We start from the raw sequence: 21110 nt of genomic DNA, 5'->3' as shown, positions 1-21110 counted from the left end.
AGGCAACTGGACTTTCTTGGGTTTTTTTCCCTTTTCCATGAAGACATTTTGCTTCTCATCCAAGAAGTTTCTTCAGTTCTGACAAGATATTGGGGAATGGAAGGATTGAATGACTGAGAATCTCTACAAACTTTTAGCTATACAATCTGGGATGAACACCCTTTGAATGGTGTGTGAACAGAACTAAAGAAGCTTCTTGGATGAGAAGTGAAATATTTTCAAAGAAAAAACTGATAAAAGTCCAGTTGCCTTTTGGAAAAATCGCCTTTGTAACATTTCCTTAGTGTAGTTTCTTCAGTGATCTAGAATTAGCACCCAACATGCTTGATCAGAGGCTCAGGCCTAGTAGACACATGGGGCCTCATGTCTCTGGAGTGCTATAAATGTATTCTAGCCACCAGTGAGTCATCTGAAAGCTTCTGAAGTCAGGGCAGATAAAGTAGTTATCGTGCTGCAGATCCCATCCCATGGTGGTCACTATTGCAGGGCTCAAAATATATGACTTGTCTGGGTTTAGTAGGAGCCAAACTGTCACCTGTCCAATTTGCACTGCTGCCAGGAAATTAGTCTGGGATGAGAGATTAACTCTTGGCAAATACTACCTGCATTCTTTGCTCAATCCTCTCAGGAACATTTCCCCCCTCTCCCCGCTGCCAAAATGAGGCAACACAGAACAAATCAATCTAGAGCTCTCACTCAAAGCACAAATGACCAAACTCAAATTATCCTATTTTAGACACATTATGCAAAGACCTAGGTCTCTGGAGAAGTCTATAATACTGGGAAAGATGAATGGAAACAGAAGAAGAGATGATTAGCAGCAAGGTGGATGCACAAAATTACAGTAGCAAATAGATATTAACTTGCAGTTGTTGTGTGAACCTATATTTCCAGTGCTACCTGATTCTGGGATGCTGCTGTGAACAAGACTTTGAGGCATATAGCCATGAATTATGTTCAGTTTCAGCTTTTAATATGCAAAAAATTTCCAGAGAATGATCTAAACTATTGCTTGAGGCAATAATATTGTTAGGTCTGCAAACAGCGATAAAGCTATAGATTGGGTATACTGGGATATTTTTTCTAGGTTTTTTTTTTCCAGTGTGTAGAAAAGAGAGCAGCTGTTTGTTTTCATTCTAAATCACACTATTTGCACTGAAGATAATTAATTACTCCATTCTTTGCATCAGTGATTGTGGCTAGAGTGGTCCTCATTTCTTTATATGATTCCAAATTTATCATAGGTCATTGCGGGGATCCTGTCAAGAGAAAAATAGCATTTGGCTAGTATGTGCAACTCCAAATTGGAACTTTATAAGAAAAGAGCACAAACACAAAGAGAAAGTGCATCTACTTTTTGTGATTTCTCCTCTCTGATACTGGAATAAATCTAAACAAAACTGTCTTGCTATCTTTTAAAATCAGAAGAATCTGAGTGCTTTATTACCTACTTAAGGGCACTTGAGAGAAAGAAAGAAAGAGAGAGAGGGGGAGGGAGGAAGGGAGGGAAGGAAGGAGGGAGTGGGGGAGGGAGGGAAGGAGGAAGGGAATGGGGGGAGGGAGTGGGGGAGGAAGGGAGTGGGGGAGGGAGGTTGGTTAGTGGTGATAGAAAAATACTTTTTCCATCCAAAATGCAAAATTCCAAATCCAGTACTATCTAGCAAATAACTTTGGAAAAATTGCCAGTAATCATCCTCATTTTCAGGTTAAATTTAATTTAACCCACTTAAAATTAATTTGCCTCCACCTAGGCAACAGCTATTAAAATCCAGATACTTCAGAAAAAGAAAGAAAGAAGGTTAGAGAGATTTTCTACAGAGTATTCGGTGACCCAGATATAATACCCAATGGTAGATAAGATGGGGGTAATATTTTAGATAATGGAAAAGATAAATTATTTCCAACCTAGCTGATTCATACAGTCCATCAATATAGAATTCATTATGCTCTTCAGATCCAGATGATATATTAGCCAGCAAGGTTGCTCAGCAACACAAAACCTGTGATTTCTAAGCTATAAAACCATGAGGAAAAGGCCAATTTTACCGGCCTTGAATAATATTTACATTAAGTTGCAACATCTGCAGCACATTATATCCATTCCATTTCCTAATAACTTTGTTGGTTATTAGGTAAGATAATGTGTTTTAAAAAATTGGCTAGCATACAGGTAGTCCTTGACATATGACTACAATTGAGCCCAAAATTTATGTTAAGTGATACATTTGCTAAGTGAGTTTTGCCCCATTTTATGGCCTTTCTTGCCTCAGTTGTTAAGTGAATCACTGCAAGTGATAAGTTAGTAACATGGTTGTTAAGTGAATCTGGCTTCCCCATTGACCTTGCTTGTCAGTAGGTCAAAGAAGGTGATCACATGACCCTGGGATACTGCGACTGTCATAAGTACAGAGCAGTTGCCCAGCATCTGAAGCACATGATCATAGGTATGGTGCAAAAGTCGTAACTGTGAAAAACAGTCATAAATCACTTTTTTCAGTGCTGCTGTAACTTTGAACAGTCTCTAAATGAACTGTTGTACACAGAGGACTACCTTTATAAGCTTGATACGATCACATTATGTATCTTTAAAAGAGCAGCCCATAAATGTGATGAGTTATATATTTTCTTTACAACAATAACTTAAAGGATTATATCCAATATCACAATTGATAACAGGGACCCTCAGTGGCACACAAAATAACCAAATTTTAGACGAGGATAATATTTATGAAGGGCTAAACTGCATATGATATCAGGAAATCTGGTTATCTGAAATCACTCCTTATTTTTATCTTGCTATTTGGATTCCAGATCCTTTAAATAGGGACACCATATCCACACTTACTTGGTATTAATCTTGTACATCCAGCCATCCATTTCTTTTATTTCCATTCCAACATAAGAAAGAAGAAGAAAAAAGATTACTATAGATTAGTCACATGCTTGAATACCTGAAAGAACTATACAAATATATACAGTATTTGTAAAGCAATTTATGTTTGCACATTTTTGAAAGAAAATAATTTGAAAACATTTTAAAATGATTTTTAAGTCCATTGTTACAGTTCATCCATGGAGTTACCTCATCCTCATGAATGCAGATGGAACACAATGGGTTGTAAATGAAATAAGTGCATAGTATCTCAGAGATGGGGGAAATTAGTTCCACTTCTGCATATAGTTAAAAATATTACTAACAGCCACTTCTGGAAGTTTGTACCTACATCATATTTTCTTTCATTTTTGCCTGGTATAAATCAATGTTGACATAAATAATACAACTGGCTACATGTTTTACATACAAATTTCTTTCAAGTGAAATCCTTTCAGTCTCCAGGATTTATTTATAAAGAAGCAAACTAATACAAGAAAGGAATCAACGCAAAAGCATTAAGACAAAATCAAACTAAATCTTAGTAACCCAGACTATTCTTTTGTCATGGCTCATTTGTTTTGCAAAATAATTACATTTTTAAAGCTTTCGTAAACAGTGGAAAGTTAGGATCATTCCTAATCTTGGGAAAGGCATAGTGTTCCAAAGGGTAGGGACCCTCTTTATGATCACATGGGGCTGGTAGAAAAAATGACCCCTGAGTTAGTTGGATGCCAATAAATAAAGTGTTTAAATATGATAACAAACACTTTCAACTGGATCTGGAATTAAACTGAAAGCCAGTGTGGTGGCCACCAACTGGAATCTGTTACTTCCAGTTATCAGTCCCACTTTTGCACTGTCTTCAAAGGCAGCCATTCGGTGGTAGGATTCAAAATTTCTTACTACCGGTTCTGTGGGCGTGGGCTTGGTGGCTGCATCATGGCTTGGTAGTGTGGCAGGGAAAGGATACTGTAAAATCTCCATTCCCTCCCAATCAGCTGGGACTCAGGAGACAGAGAATAGATGGGGCGGGGCCAGTGAGAGGTGGTAAATTTATTGGTTCTCTGAACTACTCAAAATTTCCACTACTGGTTCTCCACAACTGGTCAGAACCTGCTGATTACCACCTCTGGAGCCCATGCTTAGTATGACAACAATTGAGCTTAAAATTTCTGTTGCTAAACAAAACATTACTTAAGCAAATTTTATCCCATTTCACGACCTTTGTTAAGCGAATCACTGCAGCTGATAAATTAGTGACAGGTTGTTAAGTGAATTTGGTTTCCCCGTTGACTTTGCTTGTCAATAGGTCACAAAAAGTGATCACATGATGCTGGGACACTGCAACCATCATAAACGTGAGTCAGTTGCCAAGCATCTGAATTTTGATCGCATGACCAAGGGGATGCTGCAGTGGTTGTCAGTGTGAAAAATGGCCATAAGTCACTTTTTTCAGTGCCGTTATAACTTTGAAAGGTCACCAGATGAACAAGGATTACCTGTATTTCTCATCCGAATTAAGTGAAACTCAAGTTGTTTGCAATATATTTCATTTATCTTTCATTCTTTTTTATTGGAAGAAATGTAATGATGCTCTTTGGGGAGAAAAATGATGGAATTTCCTCCACAATATGTTCTTCTGCATCTTTGTTTGCCTATGTCAGAGAGAAAGATTGAATCTCTTTTGAGTGTAGCTCATTTATATGTGTCAGTATCACACTGGTTTTAGCCAGGAGGAAGAATCTGACAGCACAGGAGACATAAGATAAGAACGGCATTTTATTAATTTCTCTGTGTTTCTGTGAGCATTTGAAAGGGAGCCTGTGAAAAATTCTTTAGTCAAATATAATGTTGCAATTATATTGGTTAGGTAAGCAGCAGGTCCAACACGGCTGAATGTCTAAAAAAGATTATTCAGGCACTCTTTCCCTCATGAGATTATAGTTATGTGGAATTATAATAAAATTATGTGCCCAGGCACTAGGATCATTCTTCACTGGCACAACTTTTCATGCACTCTGTAAAGGGGAAATATACTGAATGCATACAAGTTTGTTTCCCTTGTTCATAACTAAACATGTTAATCTTGGTTGTGATTTGAGCTTGATTTTTGCATTTCCTCTGCGTCCAGCATGCCCCTTAGTAGAAGTGAATTATTTCAATTTTATGAACAAAGGCTACAATTAAAAACTCTTACCATATTGGTATTCTTCCCACTTCTTCTTTCTAGTGTCTTTCCAACTTACCTGGCTAATGTACACATTAATTTAATTAAGCTTAAAGTGAAAATAATTTTGATGGATTGTTCCTTCCTTGGAAAGCACCGTGGGTAGTTTCTTAATGAACAGATAATGGAATATTATATACCTGTTTTGTTTAATGTAGCATGTACATGTCTATCAATAAAATAAAAAAATTTATTCCCTACATCTTTTTTAATGCAGTTGCTCTCATATTCAGCGTTTTATAGGTTTATTCTAAGTGAATACATTTACTATAGATGTGCCCACTCTTCCCGTGAAGTATAGTTATGCATTAATACAAACTTACATAGGTTTTTTGATCTTTGTAGAAATCTATAAACTGACTTTGATCCATAAAGATAACAAGGTTATAAAAACAGAAATATTATAGAATTACCATAAAATTTAAAATAACAACTGCAATAACTAAAATCAATCAAGAAAAATATATTAAAATAAGAATGCGTAGGTCAAAAGGAATGCTATGATTTGGTAGCATCAGGAAAGAAATAGCACCAGTCTTTCTTGGAAGGACACAATTGGCATGAGAGCTCAGCAGTCCTCTAATCTGTAAATCTATAATGATAGATCTCACTGAAAAATAAAGGATTGGCAAGCTGATATAAGAGGAAGCAAACTGTTCAGGGGTTTAAAATTAAATCAGTGCCTTGAATTAGTCTTGAGAATAAAAAATTAGCTACTGGGTTTTTTTTTAAAGCAACTTGTATAAGTTTGCTAGACCAAAGTTTAATTGCAAATGAAAGGTCTGAAATGTAAGCCAAAAGAAAGAAATTAGCCCGTTATCCCAAAAATGCTTTCCCAAAAGGCAACTGGACGTTGCTTTTTCCAGGAAAAAAAAAACAAAGTCCAGTTGCCTTTTGAAAAAGCACTTTTGGGACAACCATGACTTGGATGACTGATAATCTCCATAGACATTTAGTCTCTTGATTGTTGTGCGTGCAAAGGAAAGTAAGAATCAATTACTTTCCAGTAAAACGGACCTAATGAAAGAGGTTTGGGAAAAAAATGTGCAACATTCTCAAAGAATGTGATCTGGGACTCCTCCATTAGGTTGCTTAAATGGGTGAGGGGAAACAAGAAGAGAGAGTACAGAAAAAAAATGGTTGGACGATTTGGAGATCCAAGAATATATGAGAATGGTGATTGTTTAGCTCTTTATCCCAAAGGTGTTTTTTAAAGAGGATTTTCTTGTTTTTTTTTTCTTTTGAAGACATATCGCTTATTTATTTATTTATTATTTATTTATTTAAACTTATTAGTCGCCCCCTCTTCCCACAGGGACTCGGGGCGACATACACAAGCAACAGTCAGCACAGTGTCATACAGAGGAGGTAAAAAATAAATAAATAATTACAATACTGAAAAAGGTTAAAACCCCAATAACATTAATAGTTTAAAAACTAAAATTGACAATTAAAAATGACCTAGGGGTGGAAAAGTTGTCGAATTATGCCAGGCCGGCTAGCCGAAACAGGTGGGTCTTCAGTTTACTGCGGAAGGAGCGGAGATCGGTTGTTGTTCTAATGTCTGGGGGGAGGTCGTTCCAAAGGGTAGGGCCCGCCACAGAGAAGGACCTACTCCTGGGCACCGCCCTCTGACAATCTCTAGAGGACAGCACCCGGAGGAGACCCTCTCTGTGTGAGCGAATGGGTCGCAGGGATGTATGGGGCAGGATACGATCCCGCAGGTAACTAGGCCCTATGCCATGGAGCGCTTTGAAGATGGTAACTAACACCTTGAAGCGCACCCGGTAGGCCACAGGAAGCCAGTGCAGCTTGCGCAGGAGCGGTATTATATGGGAGAACCTCGATCTCCCCATAATTACCTGCGCGGCTGCATTCTGGACCAACTGCAGTCTCCGGGTGCACCTCAAGGGGAGCCCCATGTAGAGAGCATTACAGTAGTCCAGGCGAGACGTCACCAGCGCGTGAGTGACTGTGTGCAGGGCCTCCCGGTCCAAAAGGGGTCGCAATTGGCGCACCAGGCGAACCTGGTGGAACGTCCCCCTCGCCACGGCTGCCACATGATCTTCCATAGCCAGCTGGGCATCAAGGAGGACGCCCAAATTGCGTGCCCGTTCCACCGGGGCTAATTGTTCATCCCCGATGGCCAGTGATGGAATGTGCTGTTGTACCGGGGTGCCGGAAGCCACAGCCACTCTGTCTTGGAGGGGTTGAGCTTGAGCCTGTTGTCACCCATCCAGACCCGCACGGCTTCCAGACAACGGGACATCACTTCAACAGCCTCGTTGGGGTGGTTTGGGGTGGAAATATACAGCTGAGTGTCATCAGCGTACAGATGATATCTCACCCCAAAACCACGGATGATCTCGCCCAGCGGTTTCATATATGTGTTGAACAGGAGAGGCGAGAGGATCGACCCCTGTGGGACCCCACAAGTGAGGGGCCTCGGGGTCGACCTCTGCTCCCCTGTCAACACACATTGCGTCCGGCCAGAGAGATAGGAGCAGAACCACCGCAATACGGTGCCCCCGAGCTCTGACAGGGTAGTGGGGAATGGAAGGATTTATATTCCTTGCAGACAGCTGGTCATTTGATGGTAATCTGCATCTTTTTAGTGGGTCATTGAAGCACTTGGAGGTCTATCTGTGTCCTCAGGGTCACCCGAGTAGTTCTCCTTGTTCCTGTAGTCTGCAATTTTTCTTCTGGAAATTCATTCCTATTCCCAGACCATTCAAAGGATGTTCATCCCAAATTGTATAGCTAAAAGATTGGGATGAACAGATGTGCTACAGTAGTCCAACTTAGAAATTGTGAGGATGTGAATTACTGTGGTCAAGTCCTCCCTGTACAGGTATTGGTATATCTGGCCCACAGCCTGAAGATTTGCAAAGGCCCTCCTAGCCATGGCTGCCACCTGTTCTTTGAACAGAAGTTGTGAGTCCTTTAGGCCCCACACATTGCATTCTGGGTCTGTTTGGAGCAGCACAATCCCACCCAGAATTAAAAATGGAAGAACCTTGTCTCTGGGAAGGTCCAAATATTCACAGCCACTCCGCCTTGCTAGGATTTAATCAGATCCCATTTTGCCCCACTCCCCAGCAGCCTCCAGGCACTCAGATAGCACATCCACAACATCACTTAAAGGCCCTGAGGTAGAAATATAAAGCTGAGTGTCATCTGGCAGTATAGCAGATGTTAATGGATAATAAATGAATGAATAATGAATAATATCTGGGAAGTGAGGTATAATTTATGTTGGACAGGAGTATGCAGACCAGAATTTTGTTCTTCAGCAGGTCATTGAGAATGTATGAACCTGTGAAAGAAATATTATTGTGTGGTGGTTGCTTTTCAAACAGTAAATGAGCTTGAATTATGTGAACATTTGCTGCAGATGTAATTAAATAAGCAGTTGAATTTTGATTGCTAAATGCTTTAAAGTGTATTTGATGAAAATAAAGTATTTGTAAGAATGAATAGGATGCATAGTGAATGGTTAAAATTGAGCAAGGTGTAAGAGGTCTAAACAATTTGTAAATAAATTATAGTATATGAATGCTTATGGTGCTATTAGAAGTGGGTTTAATTATATATATATATATATATATATGTGTGTGTGTGTGTGTGTGTGTGTGTGTGTGTGTGTGTGTGTGTGTATATACATACATACATACACACACGTCTTTGATTGTTCGGGTTTTCTCCCGCGTAGAATTGGTAGTATCTTCACGACGTTTCGATGAAGTCTCATTCATCATCTTCAGGCTGGTGCTTCCGGCTTGCTGCTTCCAGGAGCAATGTGAGATCTCAGCCAGTTCATCTTTTTAACTGCCAGTGGGGGTTTGAGCTGATTGGGTCGGAGCTTGGCTGCATTCTGATTGGGTGGAGGTGTATTCTGATTGGTAGGAGGCTTGGCTGTGCTCTGATTGGATGGGAGTTTGGTTGTGCTCTGATTGGATGGGGGCGTGTTCTGTTTGGGTGGGGGCCTGGTTGTGCTTGTGTTAGTCTGAGTTGCAGAGGGATTTGAGCTGGTGAGCTGCGTTACTGTTGTTTGGCTTCACGTTTGTGGTCTTGCCACATCTCCGTGGTGGGCATCAGTTTGCTTCATGTATGGATTGGAGGGGTTTAAAGTGGATACTAATGCCCTCACTGACAAACGAGTCCCTAACACAAAGAATGATACCAGACCCACACTCACGAAAACCACACAGGATGTCACCATCACACATCCATGCAAAAAGCAACCCCAAACCCACACCGATGATGACCACAAACCAGAAGCCCGACCACAAACCAGAAGCCAGACCACAGCTGCATTAGTAGCCACTGTAAAGACTCCCCCCAAAAAACCAAGACACAGAACAGGACAATGGCATCGCCCTCCTCCCTTACATCAAAGGCACCACAGATAAATTATCCACAAGCACAATATCAAGACAGCCTTCACCACTGACCAAAAAATAGCCAACATCTTAAGAAACCCCAAAGACAAAATCCAGCTAGAAAACCAAGGAGTCTACGAAATACCATGCAAAATCTGCCCTGCAACATATATAGGACAAACAAACAGGAGAATAAATGCACACATCACAGAACACAAGAATGCAGTAAGAAAAAAAAGAAAAAAACTTCTTCCCTTTTCCAGCACCTTAAAGTTACAGGACATGAAATCAATTTTGAAGGAACCAGGTTAATCTCCAAAACAGAACACTTCAACAAGAGAATAATTATGGAAGCCATCGAAATAGAGAAACACCCCCACAATATGAATAAACATGACAATACCTCCTGCCTACCAAACATCTAGAAATCAGCCCTAGTCAACAAACGAACCCCACCCACCACCCAGGCTGTTACAATACAAAACAACAATGCACACACAGCCAGCACCAATCAGCACCAATCTACTAATCATGATACAACCACACAACCAATCATTCCACTTACTGAAACAAAGCCAGCACTCCATCCCCTCCCACCAAGATTTACAGAAAGACGGCAGCTCCGTTCGCACTTCAAGCCAAAGACAACACCCTGAAGATGGCGAGTCAGATCTCGCTGAAATGTTGCCAAGACAATCTCAATCTTACACGGGAAAAGACCTGAATACAACAAAACCAGCATACCTACATCCATGAAAATATATGAAAAAACACACACACACACACACACACACACACACACACACACACACACACACACACACACACACACACACACATATATATATATATATATATATATATATATATATATATATATATATATATATATACTAGTCTCCGTTTATTTATTTATCAGCACAAATACAACACAAACATAGCAAAGACAACATTAAAAATAAAAGTATGGTTTTCTGCCTGGATGGTCCTCGGTAATGAGCCGAAGGACAGAAAGGGGGAGTAGTGAGCTCCCTCTCATATTTGGGTATACCAGGGGTTGTAACACAAATATATATATAAATATATGTATATAAAATCCACCCAACACTCTTGGACATATCCAAACAACTAGCCCTCTGGAGAGCCAAAACTGAAACCTCCCATAAGACACACACCAACAAACTCTACAGACTAGAAAAAAAACAGAAGCCTCACACCCCTCCACACACCAACCGCCACTTATACGCACAATCCCATCACCACCCTGCACAGATCAACTCCACAGCCAAGACCCTCATCTTGCATGGTATTTCTTAGAGTCCTTGGTTTTCTAGCTGGATCTTGTCTTTGGGGTTTCTTAAGATGTTGGCTATTTTTTGGTCAATGCTGAAGGTTGTCTTGATATTGTGTTTGTGCAGAATTTTGCTGATTTTATCTGTGGTGCCTTTGATGCAAGAGATGAGGGCGATGTCATTGTCCTGTTCTGTGTCTCGGTTTTTTTGGGGGAGTCTCCTTTTGGATTAGTTTGGTTATTGTGTTTCTTTGGAATCTGTTGAAAATTAATACGTTTGTGAGAGTGTGTAATTCAGTTTTCAGGTGGTCTTTGTTGGCTAGGCGTTTGGTTCTGGAGATGAGGGTCTTGGCTATGGAGTTGATCTGTGCAGGGTGGTGATGGGATTGTGCGTATAAGTGGCGGTTGGTGTGTGTTTTTTTTCCAGTAGATGGTATGTCCTAGGGAGCCATTGGGTTTTTTGTAGATTAGGATGTCCAGAAAGGGAAGTTGGTTGTTAGCTTCTATTTCCATAGTAAATTGTATTTTGGGGTGTAGGCTGTTGAGATCTGTGAGGAAGTTGTCCAGTTTTTCTTTCCCATGTAACCAAATCACAAAAGTGTCATCAACATATCTAAGCCAGAGTTTGGGTTTGTGTTCAGATTTATCTAAGGTGTTGGTTTCAAAATGTTCCATGTATAGGTTTGCGATGATGGGTGACAGGGGTGATCCCATAGGTGCTCCTTCTATCTGTTTGTATCTTTGCCCCTTGTGGATGAAATATGTGTTGGTTTTGGCAGTGGTTGGTCAGATCTAGGATGTGCTTGGGGGGGTTGTATTTGTTTTGGATAGCTGTCAAGGCTTCTTTAATAGGCACTTGGGTGAAGAGGGATATGACATCGAAGCTCACGAATAGGTCGCTGGGTTGTAGGTTATGTTTCTTTATTGTTTCTATGAAGTGGAGTGAGTTTTTTACATGTGGGGTGATGGATTCTGTGTAGGGCTGAAGTTATTTGGCAAGAAATTTGGCAAGATTCTGTAGAGGTGAGCCTATGGAGCTGACTATGGGTCTGAGTGGTGTGCCTTTTTTGTGTATCTTGGGGAGGCCATAGAGCTTGGGGCATCTGGATGATTTCTCTCTGGAGATGATTCTTTGCTGGATCTTTTCACTGATGGGAGAGGCTTTTATTTTGGATTTGGTGGTTTTTTCCAGGTACGTGGTGGGGTCTGTTTTTAAAGGTTTGTAAGAAGGGTCTTGGAGTAGGTTGGATAATTTGGCTTGGTAGTCAGATGTGTTCATCACCACAGTGGTGTTACCTTTGTCTGCTGGGAGAATGATTATGTTGTTGTTTTTCCTCAAGTTAGTGAGTGCTTTTTGTTCTTTATGTAAATTGCTTCTGGGTGGATTGCTGGAGCAGAGGACATTGGTGACTTCAAGTCTGATTTTATTGGTTTCATCTGTGATGATTTTCGTTAGGGTAGCTTCAACTCCGCATATGATGTTTTCAGTGGGGATGTGTTTGGGGGCGACTGCAAAATTGAATCCTTTGGAAAGGACATTGGTTCTGCTATGGTGAGGGTCTGATATGTTATGTACTGTTTGTTTCATGAGTTGCTGTGGAGGGGTGTGAGGCTTCTGGTGTTTTTCTAGTCTGTAGAGTTTGTTGGTGTGTGTCTTATGGGAGGTTTCAGTTTTGGCTCTCCAGAGGGCTAGTTGTTTGGATATGTCCCAGAGTGTTGGGTGGATTTTGTTACTGAGATTGAGGTGAAGAGTGAGTAGGTCCCTGTTGGTTTTGTCTAGTAGGAATCTTTTTCTATGGAGTTTGTTTCTGATTAGGGCTAATTCAGTTCTTTTCATGATCCTTTCATTGGCTGAGGTTTTAGAATGGAATTTTAGTTGGAAGCATGTGGGAATCATATTTTTGTCTCAGCAGTTGCATAGGAATGTGAAGTCACATAAGTTGGTGGCTCTTCAGACTTCGAGTTTCTCGTAGGGCCTAGTCAGCAGGAAGGTTTCCTCCCCATAGGGGTAAGATATTTGTTTTCGTAGATTTTCACAGATATGCAGGTCTTGGCGTATTCGGGTCTTTTCCCGTGTAAGATTGAGAGTATCTTGGTGATGTTTCGATGAGGTCTGACTCGCCATCTTCAGACTGGTGCCTTCGGCTTAATGCTTGTGCGAGCAAAACGTGATCAGAGCTGCCGTCTTTCTATAAATATTGGTGGGGTGTGTGTAACAACACAGCCAACCAACCTGCTTACAGCAACAAAGCCAGCACTCCACACACTCACCAATATTTTAGAAAGACGACAGCTCCGATCACGCTTTGCTCACACAAGCTCCAAGCCGAAGGCACAAGCCTGAAGATGACAAGTGGGACCTTGTCAAAACGTCACCAAGATACTGTCAATCTTACATGGGAAATGACCTGAATACGCCAAGACCTGCATATACATATACATATACATATACATATACATATACATATACATATATATATATATATATATATATATATATATATATATATATATACACACATACATACATACATACATACATACATACATACATACATATGAGACCTCGCCAAATTGTTGCCAAGACAATCTCAATCTTACACGGGAAGAGACCCGAATACAAGAAGACCAGCACATACATACATATACATACATACATACATACATACATACATACATACATACATATATATATATATGCTGGTCTTGTTGTATTCGGGTCTTTTCCCATGTAAGATTGAGATTGTCTTGGCAACGATTTGGCGAGGTCTCACTCGCCATCTTCAGTCTGGTGTTTTCAGCTTAAGGCGTGGTCAGAGCTGCCGTCTTTCTATAAATCTCGGTGGGGGGGTGGGGGGTATATATAAAGACGGCATCTCTGACCATGCTTTAAGCCAAAAACACCAGCCTAAGGATGGCGAGTGGGACCTTGCCAAAACGTTGCCAGAACAATCTCAATCTTACATGGGAAAAGACCTGAATACAACAAGACCAGCATACTTACACACGTGAAAATCTACGAACACACACACACACACACACATATAAAATCAACACTCATAAAATAATGTTATATTTTCATACAACATAAAACTGATCAAATATAATTTTTTGAAAAAAAATTATTAGATTTTTATAATGGCTTTATTACTTGATAAGTAGGCGTCGAACATACCTAGTACTTCTTCTTCGCCCTCTTTTCCCAAAAACTGGTTGAGATGGATATAATTGAGAGAGTAACTGATCCAAGATCATCCAGCCAGTTTTCATGCCTAAAATGGGTCTAGAACTCACCATCTCCTGGTTTCTAGGCCTGCCTCCTTAACCACATCAAACTGGCTCAATGCAATTTAATTATGTAAGAATATTAAAACTCATAACTTAATAAAACCAGACATTTTTAAAAAGCTGCAATTAACACGAAAAAAAAGGTATGAACTGAATTCTAGTTCAAAATCCAGCTATCGTAACTATCAAAAATGTATCAAACATTCCCAGACAGCCCTGACACTTCAGACAGAAGATAGAACACAGAGTAAGGTGTCCTTCAAAGATCGATGTAGGCAGGTTTCAATGCAAAGAGGGAGCAATTTAAATATCTTCTCTCCAAAGCAATTATAAGTATCACTGAATTAAAAAACAGGCTTCAGTATTTTGTATTGGCTGATCTTCAGAATGCTTTCCCAGCTCTGTGGAAAAACTGTTATAGTAATTTAACCTGGAGGTGATGTAGAGCAGGTATCTAATCATTCAATTTTCTGTCCCAGCAAATAATGAAAAGGCTGATAAAAATCAATTTAAATTCCTGGCAAGCAGATAATCATACAATTAAGTAAACAGATGCTTAAATACAATGACTTGAAGGAATATTGGCTATATATTATGAAACTACCCTCTAACAGCAACACTATAAAACACGGGCAGGCTGGAATATTTTGGCTCGTGTGTGAATTCTCGCTGGCCTGTTATGGCTACTCAGAAAGTATCCAAAAGGGACAAGGCCATGGATTGATGGGCAAGTAGTAGAACAGTCATTCCTTACATGTGCAAGATTGTAAACCAACCAAGCCATTAGGACAGCAAAAGCTATGACCAGCAGATGTTATGACAACCACTGTTGATCTGCTATGCTTTTCCTGTTATCAACAGGGGAGTATACTTATCTTACAACCACAAATGAGACCAAAACTTCCTTCGCAAGAGAGATATGCCCCATTTTATTACCTTTCTTGTCACAGTTGTTAAGTGAATCAGTGCAGTTGTTAAGTTAATAACACGGTTCTCAAGTGAATCTGGCTTCCTCATTGACTTTGTCAGAAGGTTGCAAAAGGTGATTACGTGACCCCAGGACGTTGAATATGAATCACTTGCCAAGCATCTGAATTTTGATCATGTCACCATGGGGATGGTGCAATGGTCATAAGTGTGAAAAACAGTTGTAAGTCACTAAATAAATGATTGTAAATTGAGGATGCCCCCTATTCTTGAGGCTGCTTTGTTTTGCTCTGGAATGATGGGAAAATATTCTCCTGTCACTTTCTTTCAGCATTCCCAATTACAACTGGCTCAGAAAACGAGAGAGGGAGGGAGGGAGGGAGAGAGAGGGAGAGGGAGAGAGAGAGAGAGAGAGAAAGAGAAAGAGAAAGAGAAAGAGAAAGAGAAAGAGAAAGAGAAAGAGAAAGAGAGCTAATAAAGCTCCAGCAATTGTAACACTGAAAACTGTATCAATGATCCCCAGACAGGTCTTCTGATTGCCCAGAAATGAAGAAAAAAAAGGGGGGGTTACACAAAAAAGAGTCCACAAGAAAGTAAAAGGTTTATGTTTTACTACTGAGCCCCAAGAATAAAAGTACAAATTACATACCTCAGGGGTTTCCTCGCTCCCCATGTCAGTGGCCTTTGCCAGAATCTCTTTAAAACAGGGGTGTCAAACTTGATTTCATTGAGGGCCGCACAGCAGGGTTGTGTTTGACCGGGGGGAGCAAGGGGGGGCAGCTTGATGTCACTTATGTGATCAAATGCCATTTTTTCTAGTACTTTTTTTTTGCTAGCACACTGCCAGTGAAAATGAAGCTCGTGCACAGCCCGCCTGAGCTCCGTTTTCACTGGCAGAAGCAGCAGGCCTTCACTGTTTCCGGGGGGTCCCTGCAGGCCAGATCTAAGCACCCCTCTGCTTTAAAGCATTATGTAGTTTACAACTGCTCTTGACCTGGCCTTTACATCCTATTGTTTCCTAAATGCACGGATCTTTGTATTCTCCACAAGATCCCCAAAACTATTTTGATCAAATTCTTGTATTAGGAGAATGCCAAGCAAACATCTCTCTCTTCTTTATTTTCATATTTATGCAAGAGTTAAAGACAGGAATATATCCAATTTGCATCAGATTTTTTTTATCTATTCATAAATACAAGCACATTAATTAATCTATCCTGACAGATCTTATACAAAATAATGTTGCTTTGTGGGTGGAATGCAGATTTCATTTCGACCTTGTACATTTTATGCTGTCCCCATTACTTTTCATCATCTTCAATTATATGGTAGCACATTGGATCTCGGACAACTTTTCAGTGTTAACCATTTTCCATAGTTTAATAAAAGTGCCATTTTAAAAAAATGCTGTTCTGATTCTAATTTCTACTTATAAAACCCAATTTCTTCTTCGCGTCTGTAAATTATGTAGCATTTTAAGTAAGGTGATTATCCTTGCCACTGAAAGTACAGTATAATATTAAATGGAAGAGAAAGTTGGAGACCATATTTTGCCACTTGCTGTTTTAAACAGACATGTCTATCACACAGTTAGTGGGTTATTTTCTTCATTAATTCAAAAACTCCTTAGAAACTTATATTGGCAAGCAAAGTGAAAAAGATCCTATTACACTACTGTATGACTAGTTCAATGCATTCCCCATTTGGGAATGTATCAATTATGCATTCAATGGAAGATGATACTGTATGAGAATATGATATAGGGTGGTATATAAATATTTTAAATGAATCAAAAATTTAAAAATCAATAACTTGGGTAGGAAATTAGAAAAGAAATAGAAGATTTCAACTGGTACTACTAATAATAATAATATAGGGACAATTCTGAACTTATCAGAATAGCTGACTTTCACTAAGGTTCTACAGTACTTTTGTTTTGTTGCAGTTCTGATACTCAGTATTAATTTGGAGAAGGTATTGTGTAGGAAAGAATTAGCTGATACATTAAGTGTCCCTTTGAATAGGAAATCAGCTATGTTGGGATATATAATTTCAAAATCAGAAGCGGATAGAAAGGACCGTCCAAGTGAAAAATTGGTTATATTTTCAAACTTTAGAGGAATAGACAGAATTTCTAGCTGACAAATATATTTAAGATACATATCTTATCTGGAAAATGCAGCAGTCTTTTGTAAAAACAACATTCTGGATGGCGAAGAGCTGCCTTTCCCTCCAAGCTTTGAGATAGGGGGAGGACAGAGTTGGAAGAGAGTGTTGTGGATTGCTTCGGGGAAATTTAGTTGTGGAACCAGGTTTCTCTGCAGATAATCACAATTGAGTGTTTAAGTTAGAAAATGTAGCAGTATTCTTATCAAAATTATTTGAGATAAATTTCTTCCTAACTTATTAAACAGAGGATCATATTTACTAAAGTGCTAATTGATCTTTAAAGTCTGACCGATTAACATTTACCCTTTTGAAGGTGTTTCGGTTATCACAAGTGCATCTATTTTATAGATGGGTGAAAACTCTGTTGCTGAAGTAGTATTTTCTGCAATTGAGTTTGGTGCGGTTTACCTTAAGTTTGTATCTATTGTGTGCTCGTGTATTGTTGTGTTGAAGTAGTCACTGACATGCAGGGCACTGTAGCAGATAATTTTATGTACTATGTTTAGGTCAGACCGAAGGCAGCGTAGTTCTAAGTTGTTTAAGCCCAAAATTTCAAGCCTGGTGGGATAAGGTATTCTGTTGTGAGCAGAGGAGTGGAGGACTCTTCTCATGAAATATCTCTGGACTCACTCAATTGTATTAGTCTGATATGCAGAGCGGGTTCCAGACAGATGAGCTGTATTCGAGAACTGGTCTAGCAAATGTTTGTATGCTCTAGTTAGCAATACAATATTTAGAAAATATTTACAAAATCTGAGAAGAGAAATATCTCCTCTTAATAGTTAGCTGATTTTAGCATTTTGTATATTTTGTAGTAATTTTACAGTATATTTTAGTTGTGATATATATTAGGCATACCAGGGGTTGTAACACAAATATATATATATATATATATATATATATATATATATATATATATATATATATATATATATATATATATATATATATATATGATTTTTTTCATTGTATGTATGTATGTATGTATGTATGTATGTATGTATGTATGTATGTATTTGCTGGTTTTGTTGTATTCGGGTCTTTTCCCGTGTAGGATTGAGATTGTCTTTGCAACGTTTCGGCAAGATCTCATCTGCCATCTTCGGGCTTGGGCTTAAAATGGGAACGGAGCTGCCGTCTTTCTGTAAATATACACACACACACACACACACACACACACACACACACACACACACACATATATATATATATATATATATATATATAAATGAAAAAAATCCAATAAAGTAATAATTAAGACAAACCCAAAAATGCACAGATCCTGATCACACATCTCTCCCCCCCCCCCCGTGTGTGTGTGTGTGGTGAGAGAGAAGTAAATATAAAGTATTTTGTGCTGATCCTTTTTTCTTTCCATTTAGTGTCAAGTTCTGCAAAACGTCTGCCTGTTGTAACTGGGGAAGTCCCTGGGGAAGTCAAAATCTTCTTTTCCCAAGGTGTTATAAAGAAATTGCAAGGTATTGATTCTGCATCTTCACAAGATCATATTCCAAAATTAGAAACAACTTTCCACACAGCAAGATATTCCCTAACTATTGATATTCAAACTCCATTCAAAGAACGGGTGGTGCCTCTGTCTTTTATGCCATCTATAGGAAAAACCTTTCCATTCAGAAAAATAAAAAATGGCACCCACGGAGCCTTTCTTCAAAAAAATGAAGCAGGAGCTGCTGAAAAACTTTCAGACCATAAACTGCAGGTTCAAGTGGGTATCACAAGGAATACCTCCACTCAAGGTTAGAGTTTAAATATTTTCCACATGCTTTGATATTTTCAATTTGCTCGTCCAACACATTTGCCGAAATCTAAATCTATATATTAGGAGTATACCAGTAGTGGGTTTCTGCCAGTTCGCACCAGATCGGGCGAACCAGTTGGTCAATGGACCCGGAAGTAAGTTCCTGCCCCGGCCCTGTCGCTCACTCGCTCATTCGCTCGCCCCTGCCCGTCCAGAAGCTGCTCCATTGCTCGCTCCCCCACCCGTCTGCACTATCCTAGCCCCGCCCACTGCTCACTGATTGGCTACCTCACCAATCGCCCCACCCGCCGCTAAGAACCCTATCTAAACCCACTTACCTTTTTCCTGTTTGGCTCTCTATTGCTGCCTGCTGACTCCGAGGAGGTAAGTAAGCTGCAACTAAGCATGGGGCAGGGGGGGCTGCTGTGGCCCTGCACTATAAGTGACTCTGGTGACCTTTTGCAGCCTTGCAAGGATCCCGGGCTCGCTTATAGCACAGGGCCGCATGGCTACCAGAAAGTGCGGGGGTGGGGACAGCGGCGGGAGCTTACATGGCGCAGCCGGCCCAAGTTTGGGGAACCTTGCAAGGCCTCAGAGTTTTTTGCATCAGGGCGTGCTGCAAGAGAGAGGGAGTAAAGACCTTTTCTGGATTGTTGGTGGTGGAGGTGCAGGCCCGTGCTCACTAGAGCAAGTCCAGGGAAGTCCTTTGCACCAGCTGGAAAAGGTCTTCACTCCCCCCCTCTTGCAGCATGCCACGATGCAAAAAATGGTGAGATTGGCATACTTGGGGATGCTGCTGTGATGTCCAGGGAGGCTAAACCAAGCTGCGCACCTCCCCCAGCCACTTTCGCGGCTTCCCGGAGCACCAAGAACCTTTGCGCTCTTCTCCGCGCTCTCCTTGGCTCCTCGTGATGGCAATAGCCATCCAGAAGGGTTTACAGGGGCTGGAAACTCTAGCCCCAAAAGCTGATTCTGGACATCTATTGCAGTCGTGAGGAGCCGAGGAGAGCGCAGATCAGAGCGTGAAGGTTAGGGTTACTGGGCAACATGTGTGTGTGTGTGAGGTTGGAGCAGTTCTGCTCTGAATGGAGGGAGAGGAAAACAGTTGGGATTCTCCCTGCTGCTGCCTTTATATGGCAGAGAGAAGCCAAACTCCGCCACCCCCATCCACAGAGGAGCTGCGGCTCCCTTTATGCTCCCCCTGGCCCCCTCCCTCCCATGGGTTGAAGCATCTGAAAGGGCAGGCAGGCTGCCACAGCTCCACTGAGAAGACATTTCTGAGAAGAGAAACTTCTCCAGTTTGGCTGCACCCGAGCTGGTGGAGCACCTGCAACCACCGGCCCTTTGCCAGGGAGACAGCCAGTGAGGTGAGCCATGTGGTTGCTCCAATTGCATGGGGTCTCCACCAGCTGGGGTGCAGCTGGACCGGAGAAGTTTCTCTTCTCAGAAATGTCTTCTCAGTAAAGCTGTGGCAGCCTGCCTGTCCCTTTCAGGTGCTTTGACCCTCGGGAATGAGGGTGCACCCCCCCCAGATCCTCCCTCCCGAGGGTCGAAGCACCTGAAAGGGACAAGCACCTCCTCTGTAAATGGAGGGAGAGGAAAAAAGTTGGGATTCTCCCTGCTGCAGCTTTTAAATGGCAGAGAGAAGTCGAACTCTCCCCCACCCCTTCACAAGGAGTTGCTGCTCACTTTATGTGGATGCGTGATATTTTGCAAGGACTGGGAAATCTCTCATGCAGTCTCTGAACAAGAAAAATGTATTTGCATGTTAATGGGGGAAACAGGTGGTCTAATTATAATCTTAAACTATTTTTGGCTTACTAGACAGATAATTTAGTGCAAAGCTGTGCACAACCGTATTAGATTTCTGTGGTTTTACCTTCCTTGGTTGGTTTTGGGGAGAGCTATGGAAAGCTAAAACAAATGCTGTGTAACAAGGAAGTGTGAAACATTCTTTTTGATTCATTGGAGAATTAAAACCAAACCTTATTTCAAAGGAGAGAAGTTTCATATCATGCAACTTTCATCAAAACTGTTTCACATGCCCTTAAATCTTGGGGGGGGGACAATAGTGAACATCTAGGAAGTAGGGTAGTAGTGGCACATATCTTAGAATAATACTTTGATATAACTATTGTAAATTGTTCAGCAATAATTTAACTAAAAGAATTGTGCATACTATATATAAATTG

At 40.6% G+C, this 21110-nt stretch overlaps 1 protein-coding gene across 1 annotated transcript in view; it reads left to right on the top strand.

Moving 5' to 3' along the window:
• Positions 1-21110, top strand: part of VWDE (von Willebrand factor D and EGF domains) — a gene marked incomplete at its 5' end in the record, with an annotated part of 198489 nt that overhangs the window by 110836 nt on the left and 66543 nt on the right. The window contains one exon of the mRNA XM_081955237.1: positions 18542-18916. Within this exon, the coding sequence (XP_081811363.1) occupies positions 18542-18916 (375 nt within the window). The remainder of the gene's footprint in view (positions 1-18541; positions 18917-21110) is intronic.

This window comes from Natrix helvetica, assembly GCF_964273705.1.
Source record: "Natrix helvetica genome assembly, chromosome: 1".
Taxonomy (NCBI): Eukaryota; Metazoa; Chordata; class Lepidosauria; order Squamata; family Natricidae; genus Natrix; species Natrix helvetica.
This window is presented reverse-complemented; position numbering and strand designations above follow the sequence as displayed.